At 41.3% G+C, this 20,114-nt stretch overlaps 2 protein-coding genes across 7 annotated transcripts in view; both read right to left on the bottom strand.

Moving 5' to 3' along the window:
- Nucleotides 1–1,204: 1,204 nt before the first annotated feature.
- Nucleotides 1,205–4,233, bottom strand: Ccdc121 (coiled-coil domain containing 121). The gene is made up of 2 exons (XM_070024992.1): nucleotides 4,104–4,233; nucleotides 1,205–2,876 (listed from the first exon to the last, which is right to left on the bottom strand). The coding sequence occupies exons 1-2, from the start codon at nucleotides 4,208–4,210 to the stop codon at nucleotides 1,940–1,942; spliced, it is 1,044 nt and encodes a 347-aa protein (XP_069881093.1). The 5' UTR covers nucleotides 4,211–4,233; the 3' UTR covers nucleotides 1,205–1,939.
- Nucleotides 4,234–10,694: 6,461 nt separating this feature from the next.
- The window catches only part of Znf512 (zinc finger protein 512), a 40,259-nt gene continuing 30,839 nt past the window's right edge, over nucleotides 10,695–20,114 (bottom strand). For 4 of the 6 annotated variants that reach the window (XM_070025271.1, XM_070025273.1, XM_070025274.1 and 1 more), the window contains 4 exons: nucleotides 17,513–17,614; nucleotides 16,207–16,269; nucleotides 15,008–15,106; nucleotides 10,695–12,682 (listed from right to left, as the gene is read on the bottom strand). In XM_070025271.1, coding sequence (XP_069881372.1) covers nucleotides 12,374–12,682; nucleotides 15,008–15,106; nucleotides 16,207–16,269; nucleotides 17,513–17,614 — 573 coding nt within the window. In that variant the 3' untranslated portion in view covers nucleotides 10,695–12,373. The other 2 variants (XR_011372495.1, XM_070025276.1) reach the window with 2 other exon arrangements.

Here is a 20,114-nt window from a genome sequence, read left to right as displayed (position 1 = left end):
TCTTTCTTTCTTTCTTTCTTTCTTTCTTTCTTCCTTCCTTCCTTTCCTTCCTTCCTTTCTTTTTTTCTTCCTTCCTTCCTTCCTTCCTTCCATCCTTTCTTTCCTTCCTTTCTTTTCTTTCTCTTTCTCACTTTCTCTTCCTTCCTTCCTTTCTTTCTTTCTTCCTTTCTTTTGGTTGTTGTTGCCAGTATTTTGGCTTGAACTCTGGGCTCATGCTCTCATTTGACGTTTTCACTCATACTGGCACTCTACACTTGAGGAAGACCTCCTCTTCTGGATTTTTGCTGGTTAATTGGAGATAAAGAGTCTCAGATTTGTCCTCCCAGACTAGTCCTAAACCGTGATTCTCAGATCTCAGCCTCCTGAATAACTAGGATTATAGGCATGAGCCATCAGTGCCTGGCTGAAAAATGTCTATTTTTGAGATATTATACATCCATGGGTTTTTTTAAAGCCTACTCTAATATATAATCCTATCCATCCAGAAAGAATGGAATACTGTACCAGCTTTAAACTTAATGAGGGCTTTTCAATATCATTATGAATAAATCTCAAAGATACTACTTGAGAAAGCAAGTTACAGAGTATACCAAATATACCATTTATATAAGGTGTACAAATCATGCTTTATAGTGTTTATATAAATATGTATATATATATATATACATGTGTGTATACATATATACATAAAAACACTATACAATCACAGGAATAATAAACACTGATTATTCTGAATTTAGTTAATGTTTTGGGGTCCAGGGGACTATTCTTTTTGCATGCCTGTTGTAATTACACCAAAACAATAATATATCCTTATTGCCTTCACCCTCCCCCGACCTTCATCTTTTTTTTTTTCCATTCTAAGTGTGGAACCCAGGTCCTTGTTCATGAGAGGCAAGCACTTTACCACTGAACAGATTCCTAACCCTTCTTAAAGATAACATTTTAGAAATTTACTCCTTGTTTACCTATACCTTTGATTTTACCTCATCATCTAGTAATTTCTTCCCCACTGAAGCCAGTGGGACAACTATGCATTCAGATGTTGGAGCCAACAAAATAATTTTTATCTCTATGGCAACTCTTACTTTATTACTGGCTTTATCTATTACCCCTCTAAGAATATCCTGTGATAATTCCTAGGTTGTACTCAGCCCACATGTGTTTTTATGTTCTTTGAGCATACCAAGCTTAACTCCTTTTTTGAACTCAGGGCTTGAACTCAGGGCCTGGTCATTGTCACTGAGCTTTTGCGCTCAAGGCTAGAATTCTACTACTAGACAAACAGCTCCATTTCCACCTTTTTGGTTAAGTGATGATAAGAGTCTCACAGCTTTGCCTGCTGGGCCTGGTTTTGAACTTTGATACTCAGATCTCAGCATCCTAAGTAGCTACAAATTACAGGCATGAGCCACCAGTGCTCAACAAGTTCAGTTCCATTTTAGGGACTTGGAGAATCAGTATTGCCTCTCTCTGGAACAGTTCCTTCCCTAGTTGTTTGTACCATCTGCTTTATTATTCAGGCCTAGTATAATGTTGAAGGCACTCATTTTTGGTAACATCATCACGCTTCTTGAGTTCCTTCAGAAATTAATGTACTCATTATACAGTACTTGTCATTTGGCATTTATGACAGCCCACGGCTTGAGCAGTGATTTACTGGAATGTGAACCCTAAATGTAAGAATATGATCCCATGATTTCTTTTTCCCATTGTTTCAATGCTTCCTTATGAGAAAATATAACCAACCTTCTGTGTTTCAGAAATTTCTCATGATGGAAAACTTCAATATGCTATTTTCTGGTTAGCAAACTGCAATCCAAAAAAGAAAAGTTCCTAATGGGTATATGAAGTATTTAAGCATATTTAAGTTGTCCATTTCTCTATCATTGTAAGGATTTCTTTGAATATAATATGTCTTTGTCATCAAGGGGATGACTTAGGACAGATTTTGGTGCACCTGTTCTTTGGGGCGTCCACTGCGATTAAAATAATACTTATGCCGTGCCTGCATTCGCTGCCAACCTCTAGTTAAGCCTTCTTGATACCATCTTTCCTCCTTCTGATGCTCCCTCTTCCTGTTTAACTGTCTTCTGGTATCTGCTAACTGCTTAAATTCCTGACATAGCTGATATAATCTCTCCAGCTGCTGCTGGTTTTCTTTTCTGAAGCCAAGACTGACATCACGAAGACCCTGCTGAACTATCAACTCCCAAGCCTTGGCCTTCCTCTTAAGCTCCCTTGTTTTGGTCTCTCCCTTTTGCAACTTGTCCAGGTCACTTAGTTGTTTCTCCAGCAATGTTTTTTGCTTCAGGAACTGGAAATGTGCTTCTTGGTCCTTGATAGTTGTCTCTGATTCAACTTTCTTTATCTTTTTCTGTAATTCCAGTAGTGTCATTTCCTGTGTCTTCTTTAATTGGGAGATGTCCCTCATTGCCAGCAACTGCTGCTTTAAATCACACAGGATTTTTTTCCTTTGGAAGAGCTGTGCTTGAAGGTCTGCAGTTTGTGTGGCAAACCTGGATGCTAATTCTTGTCTCCTTTGTCCTATCGCCTGCAGTTGTTGGACATAATCCTCCCACAGCTCCTCATGTTTCCTTCTAAAATGGCCATTTGTTTTGTTCAGATATGTCAGAAGGCATTTGCTTTCTCTTTCCTCCTGAAATGGTTCCTCCTGTAATAGCCTGCTCTCCTGTACCAGCTTCTTGTGCCGGATCCTAGCTTCCCGGATATAAATGTTCAGCACCTTCAGGGCTGTCACTGTCCTTGTTTTGACCCTGTTCTCTAACATTGTTAGTGTCGTGGTATTGAAATATTCATTAAGAATAGTAAGGTAAGGTGACTCTGAAGGGGAACTGCTGGACTTCTGAGCAAACCTAAAAGAAGAACAAAAGGGTGACAATTTAGGAAAGAATCACCAAAAAGTCTAACTCAGACAGTTATCCCTCTTTCTTTCTTCCTTCCTTCCTTCCTTCCTTCCTTCCTTCCTTCCTTCCTTCCTTCCTTCCTTCCTTTCTTCCTTCCTTCCTTTCTTTCTTTCTTTCTTTCTTTCTTTCTTTCTTTCTTTCTTTCTTTCTTTCTTTCTTTCTTTCTTTCTTTCTTTCTTTCTTTCTTTCTTTCTTTCTTTCTGTCAGTCGTGGGCCTGAACTCTGGGCCTGGGCGCTGTCCCTCAGCTCTTCAGCTCAAGGCTAGTGCTCTACCACTTGAGCCACAGCGCCACTCCCGGCTTTTTCTGCTTATGTGGTGCTGAGGAATTGAACCCAGGGCCTCATGCATGCAAGGCAAGCACTCTACCACTGGAGCCACCTTCCCAGCCAAGTTATCCCTATTTCTACTATATATATATATTTTTTTTTTTTTTTTTGAGAAACCATTATGCTCCATGTCCTATGCAAGTCATGGGGAACACAGCAAGGTATGAAAATCAACAATGTAGCTTTAAATTTAGAATATGAATTCATTCACCACAACGCAATCAGATAGCAACTCAATTTGAAAACATGAGAAAGATAAACTAGGTGCCAGTGGCTCAGATCTGTAATCCTAACCTACTTAGGGGGCTGAGATCTGAGGATCATGGTTTAAAGCCACCTAGGGCAGGAAAGTTCCATAAGATTTCTAATCAACCAGTAAGAAACTAGAAGTGGAGGTATAGCTCAAGTGGTAGAGTGCTAGCCTTGAGCAAAAAAAGCCAACAAGATTGTGAGGCCCTGAGTTCAAGTCCTAGTACTGGTGTGTGTGTGCCCTCCCCCCACAGAGTGGGGAAGGGAGAGAGGAAGGAGAGAGAGAGAGAGAGAGAGAGAGAGAGAGAGAGAGAGAGAGAGAGAGAGAGAGAGAGAGAGAGAGAGAGGGAGGGAGGGAGAGAGGGAGGGAGGGAGGGAGGAAGGAAGGAAGGGAGGGAGCGTGCAGGTTCCAAGAACTGAAGTGAGGCCCATGACTTAACAGCATTAGCAAGTGGCAGAGCCTGGGTTTGAAACGCAGATCTTAAGATTTCATAGCTACAATAAGCCACAAACAGACTGGACCGTGGGGACTAGGGATGATTTTCTGCTCTTCTTCATCCTCTCTGCTGCGTTTCCAGCGCACTTCACTGTGATACCTACTTGCAGGCAGGTTTAGGACAGCGCTGGGGCTCATTGCGGCTCTTTGCCTGCAAAGGCCCTCTGGAGTCAGCTGCCCCCGCGTGACAACTTCTCCCCCAGCTCTCCATTCTGCACTCAGCACCACTTGACTTCTGCCCAGTTGGTCCTGAGGTGGCTCAATGCCCTAGATTTGGTTGATGCAACCTTGGACTATTTAACCTCCTCAGCTGCCAAACAAGACCTCGCAGTTGATCCTCCAGAGGTTCGGGGCCCCATAGGTCTGGGGGTGCACAGTGGGGTGCATGCTCCTGGGTGTGGAGCACAGAGTCCTCAAAGAAGTAAGTGCCTCCTGTGCTCCTTTCAGACCCTCCTGTGCGGGTCAGCGTCCCGGCTACACAGTGGTCTTCTCGCTTGCAGGGCAGCTCTCACAGGCTCTCCTCAGCCAGGTCAGGACCACCGAAGACGTCCTGCACCCACTAGGTGCCCTCTTCCTCAAGCAAGGGCCCCAGGACGAATGGATTCTCTGCACAATGGTCGCGCGGAACGTTGTGCCAGTCTCTTTAGCCACGTGGGTTCTAGGGTGGGGTGGGCCAGAAAGGGGACGGTGCCCATAACTTCCCGAGGTTCTAGGGCTTCTAGGATCCTCGGCTGTCTGTGTGCCTGCTGTGGTTTGCAATGGCGGGACCAGTAAGGGGTTATATAAGAAGATGGGCCCCTGAGGTGTTGGAGGGTAGTAGCGCCCCATGGCTTCCGGGACTTTGACATCAACTCCAGCTCCTTCTTAGCACGTTGTATTGCAATCGTCTTGCTGAGGAAATGGCAAGCACAAGAGTTTCTGGTGAGAATATTGTCAATTTTTTTTTTATTGTGAAAATATATCCTTTTTCTTTTGTACTTTTTTTATTGTAAAAATACTGTACTGAGGAATTACAGTTACATGAGCAAGGTAATGAGTACATTTCAAACACTTTTTTTAATGGCCTAAGAATTGGGGATAAAACAGATAGTAGGGGTTCTCTTCTCCCTGGGGCACTGGAACAAGAGATAAGCTTTGTTAGAACACGAAGGAATGCTGTGAAAGAATTTAACAGATAAGATCTTGTTGCAAGCACCCCTTTGGCAATTTATTTTCCCTGAAAGATGCTAAGATGTTGGGGTTTGGAGAGAACTAACTCCTTAATTGACAGCTGAGTCTCTTCTTCAGGCCAGCTGCTTTGAATATAAGACTAGCAGCTAGACACAGCCAATTGCCCTCATGCCAGCTCCAGCTATTTTGAAACCAAAGCAAGGCTCTTGCTCCTGAAAGTACTGCCCCAGCAAACACCTTGAACTTAACTGGGATTTTTACCACCACAAGCCTCTGTGAACTCTAAAGGACCCTGAAGTCATTTCAACCAGTGTCTATTCTGGTGTATTTTCTGGTGACCTTTTCTTGTGAAGACGTGACTGGTGCAAAATGTTTTATTTGCATGTTGTGATTGGCGACAAGGACGGTATCATGATTGATACAAACACAATTGTTCATTTGCCTGTGGGGTCTGATACAATTGGTGGAGATATCCTTGTCACACCTCTTTCTAACTATATAAGTAGTCTGCTCATTCATTTGTTGTCCAGCTGGGAGACATCTTCCTATGTTGCTCTTGGTGTTGCAATAGCAGATCCAATAAAAATTCTCTAGAGTGATCATCTTTGCCTACTTTTGATTCGTATCATTAGTAAAGTTGGTAACATGAAGAGAACTGGCTGCAGAGTGGACAGTGACTGATCAGAACTGATAGCAAAAGCAACAGTTTAACAGGTGCAGCATTAGAGAATGAGGGCTGAAGAAGGCCTTCTGTAAGGACAGGAATATTATTGACTGGAACACCCCTCCAGCACCTAAGAAGCAGAAGCAGGGCTTGTTTGACAATGACTGGGGCATGGAAATGGAAGTGGCAGTGGGGAAGCTGAAGCCCAGAAAGGGAAAAAATCATTTTTATCCTAAGGAGCAAACAACAACTGTGAAAGTGACATCTGTACAGTACAAGGGCTAAGACTATCTCTGCTACAGCTGACAACGTACCTTGGGAACCAATATTGAAAAGGACTATAGGGAATTGAGACCCTTATCTCCATCCTAACTGCAGAAGAACGTTTTCCCCATTTAGTACAATGTTGTTAATAGGTTTATCATACCTTGAGGTACATTCCTTCCTTTTTTTTTTTTTTTTTTTGAGGTCTTTTGCTTAAGGCTCACGCTCTACTACTTTGAGCCTTGGCTCCACTTCTGGTTTTCTGGTGGTTAATTGGAGATAAAAGTCTCACAGTTTGTCTTAGCTAGCTTTGAACTCTGATTCTCAGATCTCTGGATTACAGGTCTGAGCCAGCAGTGAATTGCTTTTCCTTCTCTTCCTACTTCACTCCTACTTTCTTCAGAGATTTTATTAGGAAGGAGTATTGACTTTTTTTTTTTTTTTTTTGTGCCAGTGCTGGGGCTTAAACTCAGGGCCTGGGCACTATCCCTGAGGTTTTATGCTCAAGGATAGCATACTATTACTTGAGCCTTCCAGCTTCTTTGTTGTTGTTGGTGGTGGTGGTAGTCATGGGATTTGAACTCAGGGCCTGGGGTGCTATCCCCAAGCCTTTCTGCTCAAGGCTACTGCTCTACCACTTTGAGCCACAGCTCCACGTCCAGTTTTTGAATGGTTAATTGTAGATAAAAGTGTCTTGGGGACTTTTCTGCCCAGGCTGGCTTTGAACTGCAATGCTCAGATCTCAGCCTTCTGAGTAGCTAGAATTATAGGCATGAGCCACCAGCACATAGGCATTTCCGACTTTTTTTGGTAGTTAACTGGAGCCACTTGAGATTTCCTGCCCAGACTGGCCTTGAACCTCAATCCTCAGATCTCAGCCTCCTGAATATCTAGGAGTACTGACTTTTCTGTGTATTGTTGTTGTTGGTCATGGGGCTTATCAGGGCCTGTGCACGGTTCCTAAGCTCTTTTGCTCAAGGCTAGCACTCTATCACTTTTGAGCCGCTTCCAATTTCCTGATAGTTAATTGGAGGAAAGAGTCTCACAGATTTTCCTGCCCAGATTAGCTTTGAATCGCAATCCTCAGATTTCAGTCTCTTGAGTAGCTACGATGACAAGTGTGAGTCACTGGTGCCCTGTAGGAGTATTGACTTTCATCAAACTCTTATCGAGATAACCATGCAATTTCTGTTCTTGGTATTACAGTATTACATTATTGATTTATGTATGTTGAATCAACCTTGCACCTTTGCAATGAAATCACTTTGGTCACATATTTGATGTTGTTTTTGTTTTTTGTTGGCTGTGGGGCTTGAACTCAGGGTCTGGGCACTGTCCCTGAGCTTTTTGTGCTCAAGGCTAATGCTCTACTTCTTTGAGCCACAGCTCCACTTCTGATTTTGTTGGTTAATTGGAGATAAAGAGTCTAACAGACTTTCCTGCTTGGGTCTTTGAACCGTGATTCTCAGATCTCAAATCTCTTGAGTAGCTAGGATTACAGGTGTGAGCCACCAGCACCCAGCATTTGTATGATCTTTTTTGTTGTTGTTGTTGGTTGTGGGACTTGAACTCTGGGCCTGGGCACTGTCCCTCAGCTCTTCTGCTCAAGGAGAGCGCTCTACCACCTGAGCACAGCACCACTTCTGGTTTTCTGAGTGGTTTATTGGAAGTAAGAGTCCCACGGGCTTTCCTACCTGGGCTGGCTTTGAACCATGATCCTCAGATCTCAGCCTCCTGAGTAGTTAGGATTACAGGCATGAGCCACCAGTGCCTGGCTGTGTATGATCTTTTTAATAAGTTGAAATCACAATCTAAAATAGTACTTCTGATCATCTGTAATATGTCACCTACATTCTTCTTACATCTTCTGAATACAATTATCTGAAAACATTCAATTCTTTTGCTTCTATGTTTAATAAAGATACATAAAACCACTCTATCAGAACCATAAAATATACACTGCGGCTAGCCAGAAAGAAATTAGCTCTTCCATGTATAGGTAGAATAGGATACTGTCTAATGATACTTCACCGTATCATGAATATTTAAAAGGCTAGTGGGATAAAAAGAACTGACTGGAATTTAATGCATGAGAAACAATATAATTTAAAACTGCCCACTTTCAATGCATGAAACCTACAGACTTTACAAATTATTTTGACTTTTTCTATGGAAAAAAAATCTCTCTTGATATCTTAGTGAGCTTCCACCTCTGTACTACAATTTTTTATTTTTATTTTTTCAGTCATGGGGCTTGAACTCTGGGCCTGGACACTGTCCCTCAGCTCTTCATGCTCAAGGCTAGCACTCTACCACTTGAGCCACAGTGCCACTTCTGGTTTTCTGGTGGTTTATTGGAGGTAAGAGTCTCATGGCTTTTCTTGCCTAGCTGGCTTTGAACTGTGATCCTCTGATCTCAGCCTCCTGAGTAGTTAGGATTACAGTCATAAGCCACTAGCACCCGGCTTGTATTGCAAATTTTAAGCTAAGATTATTGAAGTGCAATGGAAAAAGAAGTATGACTAGGAGAAAAAAAAATAGAAATGCAAAAGATATTCTCTAAGCACCTTCCCTCCAATAGATGATTACCAAGCAACCCATAAAAATGTTAGGCTAGAAGCTCTCAAGTAATGGTAGAGATAGCCTGAAGTAAGATGAATAGTCCTACAAATTCAGTATCAGTGGCTACATGCGCTTAAAAAAGGAAGTCAAATCAAGAAGAAAAAAAACCTCTTGCCAGTTGTCTCCTGGTGACAACAGCAGTGCAGATAGGATTTAGGATTTATCTGTCTAATAATATCTACAAGTCTATAGGTACGCCCACTCTTATTAGCTATTAAACCTATCATTCGAGTGAGAACCTGGGTATCCAGCCCCCAACTCTTCCCAGAATAATTTTTGCTTCTTAAAACAAACTCTGACTTTTCTTAGTATGTTTGGAGTACAAGACACTTAAGAGATTAACAAGTGAGGAGAGAAAGAACTAGTACATAGTAATGGCCTAAAAGTCAGTCTGAACCTCACCAGAAATCCTGACACTGGATCATACTTATTCTTAATTTTTTGTCAGTCCTGGGACTTGAGCTCAGGGACTGGTACTGGTCCCTAGATCTCAGCCTCCTAAGTAGTTAGGATTACAGGTGTGAGCCACTGGTACCTAGCACTTTCTTACTATTATGATGGTCTCAATTTCCTTTAAAAGTTTGATGAACCGGGCGCTGGTGGCTCAAGCCTGTAATCCTAGCTACTCAGGAGGCTGAGATCTGAGGATCGCAGTTCAAAGCCAGCCCGGGCAGGAGAGACCGTGAGACTCCTATCTCCAATAAACCACCAGAAAACCAGAAGTGGCGCTGTAGCTCAAGTGGTAGAGCACTCGCCTTGAGCTGAAGAGCTGAGGGACAGCGCCCAGGCCCAGAGTTCAAGCCCCACGACCGACAAAAAAAAAAAAAAAAAAAAAAAGTTTGATGAAAATTGGAATCCTCTCCTCAGAACAATGCACAAAAGCATATACATACATATCGCTATATACCTCTGGGAAATCAAGCAAGTCTGTGAATAAAGTGTAGAAGGACCCTTAAACTCTGAGTAAATTGAAAAAAAAATTAGAGGAAAGTGAAGGAAGAGGTGACACTGTCTCCCCCAAAATGTACTCATTACCTGCTTTATGAAATGGTAACACCTCTGTGCAACGTAATAACAATAATATATACATACATACATACATACATACATACATTATATATATATACTTGTTGTTGGTCATGGGGCTTGAACTCTGGGCCTGTCCCTCAGCTCAAGACTAGTGCTCTTCCACTTGAGCCATAGCACCACTTTGGGCTTTTTCTGCTTATGTGATGCTGAGGGATTGAACCCAAAGCAGATCAGAAAGACTTGAAAAACTTGCAGCTTAGCTAGAAAAGTGTGTATAAAGTTGGGGCAAAGAAAGACATGGTTTCTCAAGAAACCAAAACCTCAGGACATCATCACCAGCCCCTACCCACCAGAAGCTCTATGGCATGTAAAAGGTGGGTACTTAGAATTTTCCTTCACAAGAAAGTGCCTCCCAGGCCCCTGCTTCCACAGTGCCACCTGAAGAAGTAGTTTCCTTGAGATTCATTTTACCTTGCATAGTTGCACACACACTCAAGAGGTTATAGCAGCCATCCAATGAGGCCAAAGCTATTGTTCTTGCTGGCAGCAGAGAAGCCTGCAGGAGACGAGCAGGTTTCCTCTTCTAATTCCCTTTAGTCTCAAATTACTCATTTTAACGAGCAGGTATAAGGAGACAACTGCAGTTGCCATTTATTTTTAAATCTATTCTTATGTTTAGCCGTCTTCTTATTCTCATACAGTGACAACGAATAATTGAGAAGCAGATCACAAAGAATAACTGGAGGTCTGGCATGGTGGCCAGCCAGCAATTCAGGACTGCCAGGTACAAAGATGGACCTGAGCAACAACACAAGACAGTATCTAAAAAAGCAACTAAAGCAAAAAAGGGCTTGGAGTGCAGCTCCAGTGGTAGAATGTCTATCCCAGTAAGAGTGAAAATACTATATTCCAAACTAGTACTGCAAAAAAAGAGAGAACTGAAAACATCATTTTAAGTGAGTCTTTTATTGTTTGTCATTGCCAAACATTCTCAGAGGCAATTTCACCAATTAAATTAAATAAAAAAAAATAACTAAATTCCAGGTACTGTCACCAGAAATTAACAAAGTGTCTTCATTTCTCCTCCCCAATAGCCCTCGTCTTTTGCACGGGCTTTAAGGGTGCAACCAGGAATGAAAACATAGTGTGGATATGCCACTTCCTTCATAACTCAGTCTGGCGATATCCAATTCAGGTTTCAATGCACCTTTTTTGAAAGTGATCTTCACAAAAGCACACATGATAAAGCTATTTAGAGAAGCACAGAGAACAGATTTCAAGGGTGGCAACAGCCTTTCAGAATTTTAGAAGGTAGTATTTGTCCATATCAAGGTGAAATTTTTTTAACCTTGTGCCATATGCCACACAATAGGCAAGAATATAGAAGAACAATATCTACACAAAAGGGGTAAGAGAATCCAAAAACACGACAACAATGCTGCTCTAACAAATGTTCCAGAGAAAAGTACCCTCAAAGGGAAAGAGGCCATTAAACATTAACAGGTAGGCATGAGGTACAGAAAATGTTTTTCCTCTCACCTTTAGAGAAAGAACTACACTGGTGTCAGAATCTCACAATATAAATAGAAGTCCATATATAAAACAGTATAGTAGGACAATATTCTCAGAACACTGAAAGAGACAGAGGTGGGCTCACGGCACAGAGGAGGACTCAGCAGAGTGTGGACTAACAAGTGAGGTAAGGTCCACGGGACAAGGAATGCACCTTTGTTTCCGATCTTAGTGGCATTTTTAAGAGCACTAGGGTACTGTGGTAACACATAGGAGATGATGTGACATCTGTCAATTCTTAAAACCAATGGAGCAATGCCAGCTTTAGGAGGGCACTGGTTCTAGCAACAGGTGAGGCTTCAGGGCCCAGGAAAGTTGGGGCAGTATTTATTGCTCCTTCAGCCTTTTTTTTCCCTACTCATTAATGTCTGGGACACATTACTCCTAAGGCTGTTTTTCACACCTGTGGGTCTAGTTATTCACTGCCACTTGGTCCAGTCAAATATATCTCCTAGTATAGTCAATGTAGGGAGTTTCTAGCTTTTTCATCCTAATTCCTTTTCTTTCTTCCTATATGAAAACCATATTGTGGACAAAGAGCCTCCATAAATTTACTTTCCAAAGATTCAGGGCCATGCAATTATGAAAGTAACAATTCTAGGTTTTAAGTTTGTTACAAATACAAAATGATAAACCTGTTACTAAAAAAAATTAGTTTGGAATTGTTCTAAAATCTAGATGATGGAGTGACACTAGATCAAAGGAGATTCCAAGACATTCACATCCAGAATGGAAGAAGCAAATTCATTTCTTAGTCTTCAAGAAGGGAACAAGGATTTATAGGTGGCCTCAAGGCGGGGCTCTTTGGGCAAAGAAGAGAAAATCAAGAGGACTCAAAGGAAGAATACTAGGAAAACCTAGGAAAAGGAAGGGAAGGGATGAAAGTGAACGTGAGGAGAAGACTGTGAAATTTACACAGGAAGGAGCCGAGGAAGTCACAGCCTTACACCAACAGCACGTTCACTCAGCCCTGTGACTCAGGCGTCCACACACAGTCCTGCGATCAAAGCAGTGCATCCTCTCTCCTAGATCAGGTGTGCCTTCACTGCCCGCCTATTTCCTTCCTCGTTTATGAGTGGTCTTTGGGGCCTTTACTTTCTGGGACGGGGCTGGCACTGGTTCCTGCTCTGATTCCTTACAGGAGGTCGACATGCCCAGTTCCTCATCACTACTCCTCTGATCCTTCCCTCCTCTAAGACTCGGCGGGGTCTCTGGAGGCTCTATGCTGGGCTGCTGCCGTCTTCTTAAAGATCTTCTGCTCCTGTGCTGCTGCCTCCGCTTTTCTTCTTCTTGCTGCCGCTGCTTTATCTTCATCAGCTTTTCAAAGCTTTTGGTTGTTGTTGGGTTTACAACAAACCAATCCTAGACAGGCAAAACAGAAATACCAATCATTCATAAACACGGAGAAAAAGATAAAGTGGGATGTACAAAGAATGAAGAAAAAGCATGATTAAGGCAGAACAGGGGAAGGCAGGAATATGTATGGGCCTGTATCTTAGAATTCTGTATACAATTGGAAAAATCTAATATGACAACATCTTAGAACCAAGTTCTTTGTAATGTATGACTCTAGGTATTAGTGAGCTACAAAGTCTGTTTACTAACCTATATCTCTTACTGAATCTCAATAAACCTCACTTGAATCTACTTTGCAATTTGATCAATCTTTCAGACCTAACTTGACTTAAGAAGGCTAGGTGTGCTATCTTACTCCTATAATCCCAGCTACTTGAGAAGCAGAGATTAAAAAAAAGATAGCAATTTGAGGCCAGCCTAGACCAAAAAGAGCAAAACTCCATCTCAACTAATAGCTAAGCATGGCAGTATGCATCTGTCATCCCAGCAACACAGGAAGAATGAACAGGAGGATAACAGTCTAGGCTGGCCTAGGCAAAAAATAAAACTCTTCTAAAAAAAAAAAAAAAAAGAGCAAAAAGGGTGGAAATGTGGCTTCCACAGTAAAGCACCTGCCTAGTTAACTAATTAGTTCAATTCAACCCCCAATATACAAAAAGAAAACTGCTCTTATTTGGTCTAAGACCAGAATTTGAACTCAGTATCAATGCTATTGTTCATTAGCTAGCACTCTACCACCTGAGCCATGCCTTCAACCCCCCCAAAAGCTTCTTAATGTTCATGGAACAAGGAAACAAGACACTGGCAACAGGCACCTATGAGCTCTAAATGTGGTTCATCCAATTTGAGATACACTGTCAGTAAAAAATGCTCACTAAATTGTAAGTTCAGTATTAAAAAATGTGAAATGTCCCTGCTAAACTCCCAAATACTAGGATTAAAGGCATGTTCACTAAACCTAACTCATGATACTTAGAAAAAATATTACATACAATAGCTACCATTGCATTTCTAATTGACAGCTACGGTCCAGATTAAAATGCAGAATTATAGTATATGGACATTTTTAGATCCTTAATTGAGTAAAGCAATTCTGGGAAAAAAAAGTGTAAACAATCATGGGATTTTTTTTTTTTTTTTTTGGTCGGCCGTGGGGCTTGAACTCTGGGCCTGGGCACTTTCCCTGTGTTCTTCAGCTCAAGGAGAGCACTCTACCGCTTCAGCCACAGCACCACTTCTGGTTACTAGTGGTTTATTGGAGATAAGAGTCTCACGGAGTTTCCTGTTCGGGCTGGCTTTGAACCGAGATCCTTAGATCTCAGCCTCCTGAATAGCTAGGATCACAGGCGTGAGCCACCAGCACCCAGCTGGAAATTTTTATTTTATTTATTTATTTTGTTGGTTGTAGGGCTTTAACTCTGGGCTTGTGCTCTATCCCTCAGCTCTTCAGCTCAAGGCTAGCACATTCTACCACTTGAGCCACAGCGCCATTTCCGGCTTTTCTGTTTATGTGGTACTGAGGAATTGAACCCAGGGCCTCATGCATGCGAGGCAAGCACTCTACCACTAAGCTATCTTCCCAGCCCCAATCATGGGAAATTTAAATGATATCTATGGATATATGGTAAAAAATCTTTTATTTAAAGATACATGTTAAAAGAAATACTTATACCTGAACTGCTATAGAATTTGATTTAAAATAACTACTGCATAATTCCTTTATGCAGTAATTTACATAGCATTAGAAATGCCTGTTAGAGACATTAGAACAAGAATGCACAGCAGAGATTACTATGCAACAAGGTCAAACATTTAAGTCCAACTTGGACTCTGCAAGCCACATTTAATCACTGTTAAGAATGAAAAGAAGCCAGGTGCCAGTGGCTCATGCCTGTAATCCTAGATACTCAGGAGAATGGGATCTGAGGATTGTGGTTCAAAGCCAGCCCAGACAGGAAGTCCATGTGACTCTTATCTCTAATTAACCACCAGAAAACCGGAAGTGGTCCTGTGGCTCAAGTGGTAGAGCACTAGCCTTGAGCTAAAGAGCTGAGGGACAGTGCCCAGGCCCAGAGTTCAAGTCCCATAACCGACAAAACAATAAAAAACAACTTAAAAAAAAATTAAAAGAGCTTGAGGATCTTCAGTCACAGTAATTTCAAGTATTTTAAGAGAAAAATACAATTAACATAATTTTAGAAAACATTTAGTTCCATGTCTGTAAGTACTATAGTTAGTTTTCTTAATGAAAGAGACAAAATGCATCTCTCTGCAGTTAATGTGTCAGGTCCATAAAATTACAAAAGCAGTACAGAAAAGCAGAGACCTTACCTCAGCGTGGACAGAGTTGATGTGATATTTGACACCACTCTCTGACACAAATTCTTTCTGACATAGAAGACACTTGTACTTTCCAGCGACAAAGTTTCCCTATTTCCAGGACAGAAAGAAAAGAGAATTACTGGGTTAATTCAGGGACACAAACCTGGGTCATGTGCAGGGACTGGTAGGGATGAAAAGAGGAGGTGCTACTTAAGCAAAAATAAGAAGAAAAGGAATCCAAAGCAGCTTAGACAATGTCACCAGCACCACTGCCCACCCACCTTCAGTACAACCTGACATCCTCCTACTTTCATTATGTACCATGCCACATTCTTCTACTTTCCTAGGTTCCTTTCACCTTACTTTCAGGTTGTCTTGGTGCCTTCCCCCAAATGACCAATTCCCCAAATTACCAGAGGGACCACAGTGCAATTCTTTCAAATGTTATGCACTATGGCAAAAAAAAAAAAAAAAAAGTGCCTCAGAAATTCAAAATTAGAAGAATACCATCCATAATACCTAGTTCAAGGACTCAGAAACTAGAATCAAGATGACAAACTCCTAAGCATTCCTGCACAGATCTGGTTGAGATGCCTACAATTCCCTTGTTGCCTTGAACTGAGACTTCTCTCCCCTCCTGACGCTTCAGGTTTCCATGGTGCTCATTTTGTGTGAGGAGATACTTCTGAATGGGATTGGAAAGTGGCAGCATTTCTCATGGCTCGTGGGTTGTACGACACCTGGGTCCACATGGAAAAGATTCAGTGAGGTGAGTGGCTGTTAGCCTGACACCCTGTCCCATCTCCCATCCCCTGAAGCCAATACAGTGCAGACTGTGTTTAAGGATCTTCACCAGTCCAGGAAAAAGCATGTAACTTCTTCTCAGGAAGTTTAAAGCAAGATAAAACAGTAAAGGCCCAGTGTGGGAGAGGCTCAGACCGAAGAAGCTAAATCTCTGGTTGGGACTCAAAGCTCATGTTTGTCTCCAATTTCCTTTAATTAGCTTGATTTAAAGCAATGTTAGCTTTTATTATATCTTGGACGTACCTAGTATCCCACCCAATATGAGACCAAAAACCTTTGACACAGGACTAAAACAGCCTCTAAAGACCGCAGTGAACTTGCTGATCATCTTAAACCGAGTTCTCTTCCTTTTCTTTCTACTTGGGAAGACATATTAAGATACTAAATTTTAAAAAGTTACAAACCAATGTACAAGAACCCAGGTGAGCTTTAAGGCCAGATACACTACAGTAGACAGCTTCACAACCCTGAAAAAGAGAAGCAATGAGGTGAATACAGTGACAAGCAGCATCCTTTCTCTTGTCAATTCACGTTTGCAGAGCGAACAACCAATAAATAGTGCCAAAATCAAATACTAAAAGCCACATGTAGCCGAGGTACCGGCAGTTCACACTTGTAATCCTAGCTACTCAGGAGGCTGAGATCTGAGGATCATGGGTCAAAGCCAGCCCAGGTAGGAAAGTCCGTGTGACTCTTATCTCTAATTAACCACCAGAAAACAGGAAGTAGTGCTGTGGCTCAAGAGGTAGAGCGCTAGTCTTGAGCTAAAGAGCTCAGGGACAGCACCCAGGCCCAGAGTTCAAGCCCCACGACAGATGGACAGACAGACAGACAGACACAGACAGACACACTCACAAAACAGAAAAAGAAAAGAGAGTGAACATGAACAAGGTGTTCTGGTAAATTTAAACTTTAAGCTGTTTTGTTTCAGGGTACTTTTTCTGTCATTTAACAGAAATACATTAGAAATTTTAAAAAATCAGTTTTATGTAGTAGGACAAGTGAGTCAACAGTCATCTCTCTACATATCATGTTCACTTTTTGCAGCTTAACTGTAGAGTTGTTTTTTTTAAAAAAAACAAGCAAACAAAGCACATAGTGATCCCTTACCTATTGCAGGAGTTATGTTCCAGAGAACCCTGTGATAGGTGAGGGATCACTGTACTTGTTTTACATTCATTCCTCCAACAAGTGGTGCTATACACCTGTGGAAGCAACTTTGAAGATGGCCATAAATTCTCTTTTGCCATCAAGTAGTTGGTTCCATTCATCCTTTCTAAGTCTATGATGTCTTGAATACTAGAATGCCCTGGAAATGATGCTGTACAAATTCAGAAGGAAGGCCTGCAGCTCTGTCCACATGTTTCTATAACTGTCTTGAGAAGTCAGGCACCATGCTCCTTGCTGGTAGTATAGGCAGAGACAGGCCATATGGGGCACTCAGCTCTCAGCTGAGTTCAACTAAACAGGTGTGGGCATTCAGTCCTGCCTGAGGCCCCGCTCAGTGCACTCCCATGAGTGTTCCAACAGATGTCACAGATGGCAGGAATGCCATCTTGCTGACAAAACTATAGATCTACACACTGAATTGTGACAAATAAAATAATTACTGGTTAAAGCCATTATGGTTCAAGAACTTTGTCATGAAGGAATAAATAAAAGAGCAGATGCTTGAGAACCACTAAGATAATAGAAGAGTAAGAACCTCACCTGGTTAGGACACTGGATCCGGTGATACTTTTTGATATCTGTCTTCCATTTGAGCAATACTTCTTGGCTGAAGGTAGGTAGCCCAGGGCGAGTATATTTTAACTACAAGGCAGGAAAAATTTGATTGCAGGAATGCAATTCTGAACCCAAATGTTGTAGAAGTACCAGACATACCTCTTCAGGTTATGTACTTCAGGAGTCCATAAGTATAGATTCACATACAAAAAACAAGTAATAGAGGCCAGGAATCTTATATATAATACTTCTATGCTAAAAAGAAGGAAAGAAAACTAGAGTATGACAAATCAACTGTTTAAAAATATTTTTTTTTTGCTGGTCCTGGGGTGAGCTTTTGTGCTTAATGCTCTACCACTTGAGCCCCATCTCCACTTCCAGATTTTTTTTTTTTTTTTTTTTTTTTGTAATTTAATGTAGGTAAGAGTCTTATAGACTTTCCTGCCCCAGCTGGCTTTGAATCAAGATCGTTAGATCTCAGTCTCTTGAGTAGCTAGGATTATAGGCATGAATCACCAGTGCCTGGGAGTGAATAATATGTCATTTATAGGCAAATGGATGAACTTAAGCCAGACTAAAAGACAAATGGTACATGTTTTCCTTCATGTGTGGAAGCTTGATCTAAAACACAACTATTCATGATAACATATACAGGGCCCAATGCATTTACACACAAAATACCAAAGGTATAACTTGTCTATCAACTGAAGTACTGTTTATCAAAATGATTACCAGGAAGTGGAAACCTGCTTGAGAGGATGGGCAAGGGCGGGGGACAAAGGAATGGAGGGTAAGCAAATGTGGTAATTATACCAATGTATATTATGTAAAAAGTGAACTATGTAAATTTGAGGGTAAGGACTAAAGGAAGAAGAAAGAAGAAAGAAGAAAGAAGAGGTGACATTGACCAAGAAGCATTTTACTCATAACCTGACATGTATGGAACTGTGACCTCTTTGTACAACTACTTTTTTTTTTTTTGGGTCCGGTTGTGGGGCCTGAACTCTGGGCCTGAGCGCTGTCCCTCAGCTCTTCAGCTCAAGGCTAGCACTCTACCACTTGAGCCACAGCGCCACTTCCGGCTTTTTTCTTTTTGCTTATGTGGGGCTGAGGAATCGAACCTAGGGCCTTGAGCATGCAAGGCAAGCGCTCTACCACTGAGCCACCTTCCCAGCCCCTGTACAACTACTTAATAATAACAATAATTCAAAAAAAAACTTTACAGTGAAGTCATTCATGGAGGTGCATAAGGAAAGGGAAAGGAAAGGGGAAAGGAAAGGAAAGAAAAAGATAACAATACACATTCAACGATCAATGTATGTGTATTTAGATACTTAAAAGGTGACTATAAGTCCAAGATGTAGCTGAGTAATAATTTATTCTTTGAATGGTAGGATTGTGAATGATTAATGATTTTTCCCTGTTTCTTTTTTTCTTTCTATCCTTTCTTCCATTTTGGTGGTGGTACAGGCGATTAAACTTTGGACACCACAAGAGTCTATTTATAGACTCTTATATATTTATATTTAAAATTTTGTTTATATTTAAAATTTTTTTAAACAAAATCAGTATTCATTTTAACACAAAGAAGTGAGAGAAATCAAGGACTGGATCATGTAATATTTGCTTATTGATGTAAAAATGGAGGCATTCCTAGCAACGTGTTTCAGATACTTTGACACAAGCTACATGGACAACTGCAACTGGAGTTGCCAGAGAGGAAACAGCATCTGTGGACCCATTCTGAATTGCCCACCATGGGTGGTCACAGCCGTCCTGCTTCAACAATGGAAGTGTCGCCAAGGAGTTGGTTCTGAGGCAGAAATGCAAACTAAAGCCCACAGAAGTAGCAGGGGAAAGGAAGGGAGCCTAAAGGGCTAGCCCACAGAGCTAGCCCCATTTGGAAGCATTTAATGTTCTTCACAGCTTGTAAAGTCCACTGATACAAGGCAGTGTTCATACGAAGTATTAACAGAACAAACCATTATTTATATAAATCATGTAGTTTGCAGCTATAACAAAAAGAATAAAGATGATCTTTATAAAGACATATGGAGCTAGGAGGCATACACCTGTAATTCTAGCTACTCAGGAGGCTGAGATTAGAGGATTGTGATTTAAAGGTAGCTCAGGTAGAAAAGTCTGAAACATCCCATGTCCAATTACCAGGGATAGAAAGTGTGCCTCAAGTAGAAAAAAAACAGGGATAAAAGTGTGGCTCAAGTGGTAAAGTGGCATATGAGCAACAAAGCCCAATGAGTAAGAGGCCCTGAGTTCAAACCCTAGTAACTGTGGTGAAAAATAATTTGAAACACATATATAAACTCAATAAAAACTACTAATTCTGAACAAAATGGTAACACTGGACAAAGATTAGTAACTTGAGAATTTGGGTTCCCTCAGGAAGTAATGCACAATTAAGAAGACTCCTTAAGGAACTTCTGACACAGTCATGCTATAAATTACAGGAATGTGAATATGTACTCCACGTCCAAGGACAAAGATGCAAAATATCACATTTACTTTTCTCCATATAGGAAAAATATCAGATATAAAAATTCAACAACTGGGAAGTGGCACTGTGGCT

The sequence above is a fragment of the Dipodomys merriami genome, unplaced genomic scaffold, assembly GCF_024711535.1.
Source record: "Dipodomys merriami isolate MVZ:Mamm:240054 unplaced genomic scaffold, mDipMer1.0.p SCAF_17, whole genome shotgun sequence".
NCBI classification, from domain to species: Eukaryota; Metazoa; Chordata; class Mammalia; order Rodentia; family Heteromyidae; genus Dipodomys; species Dipodomys merriami.
Note: the sequence above shows the minus strand (reverse complement) of the source record. Positions and strands in the feature narration are given on the sequence as shown.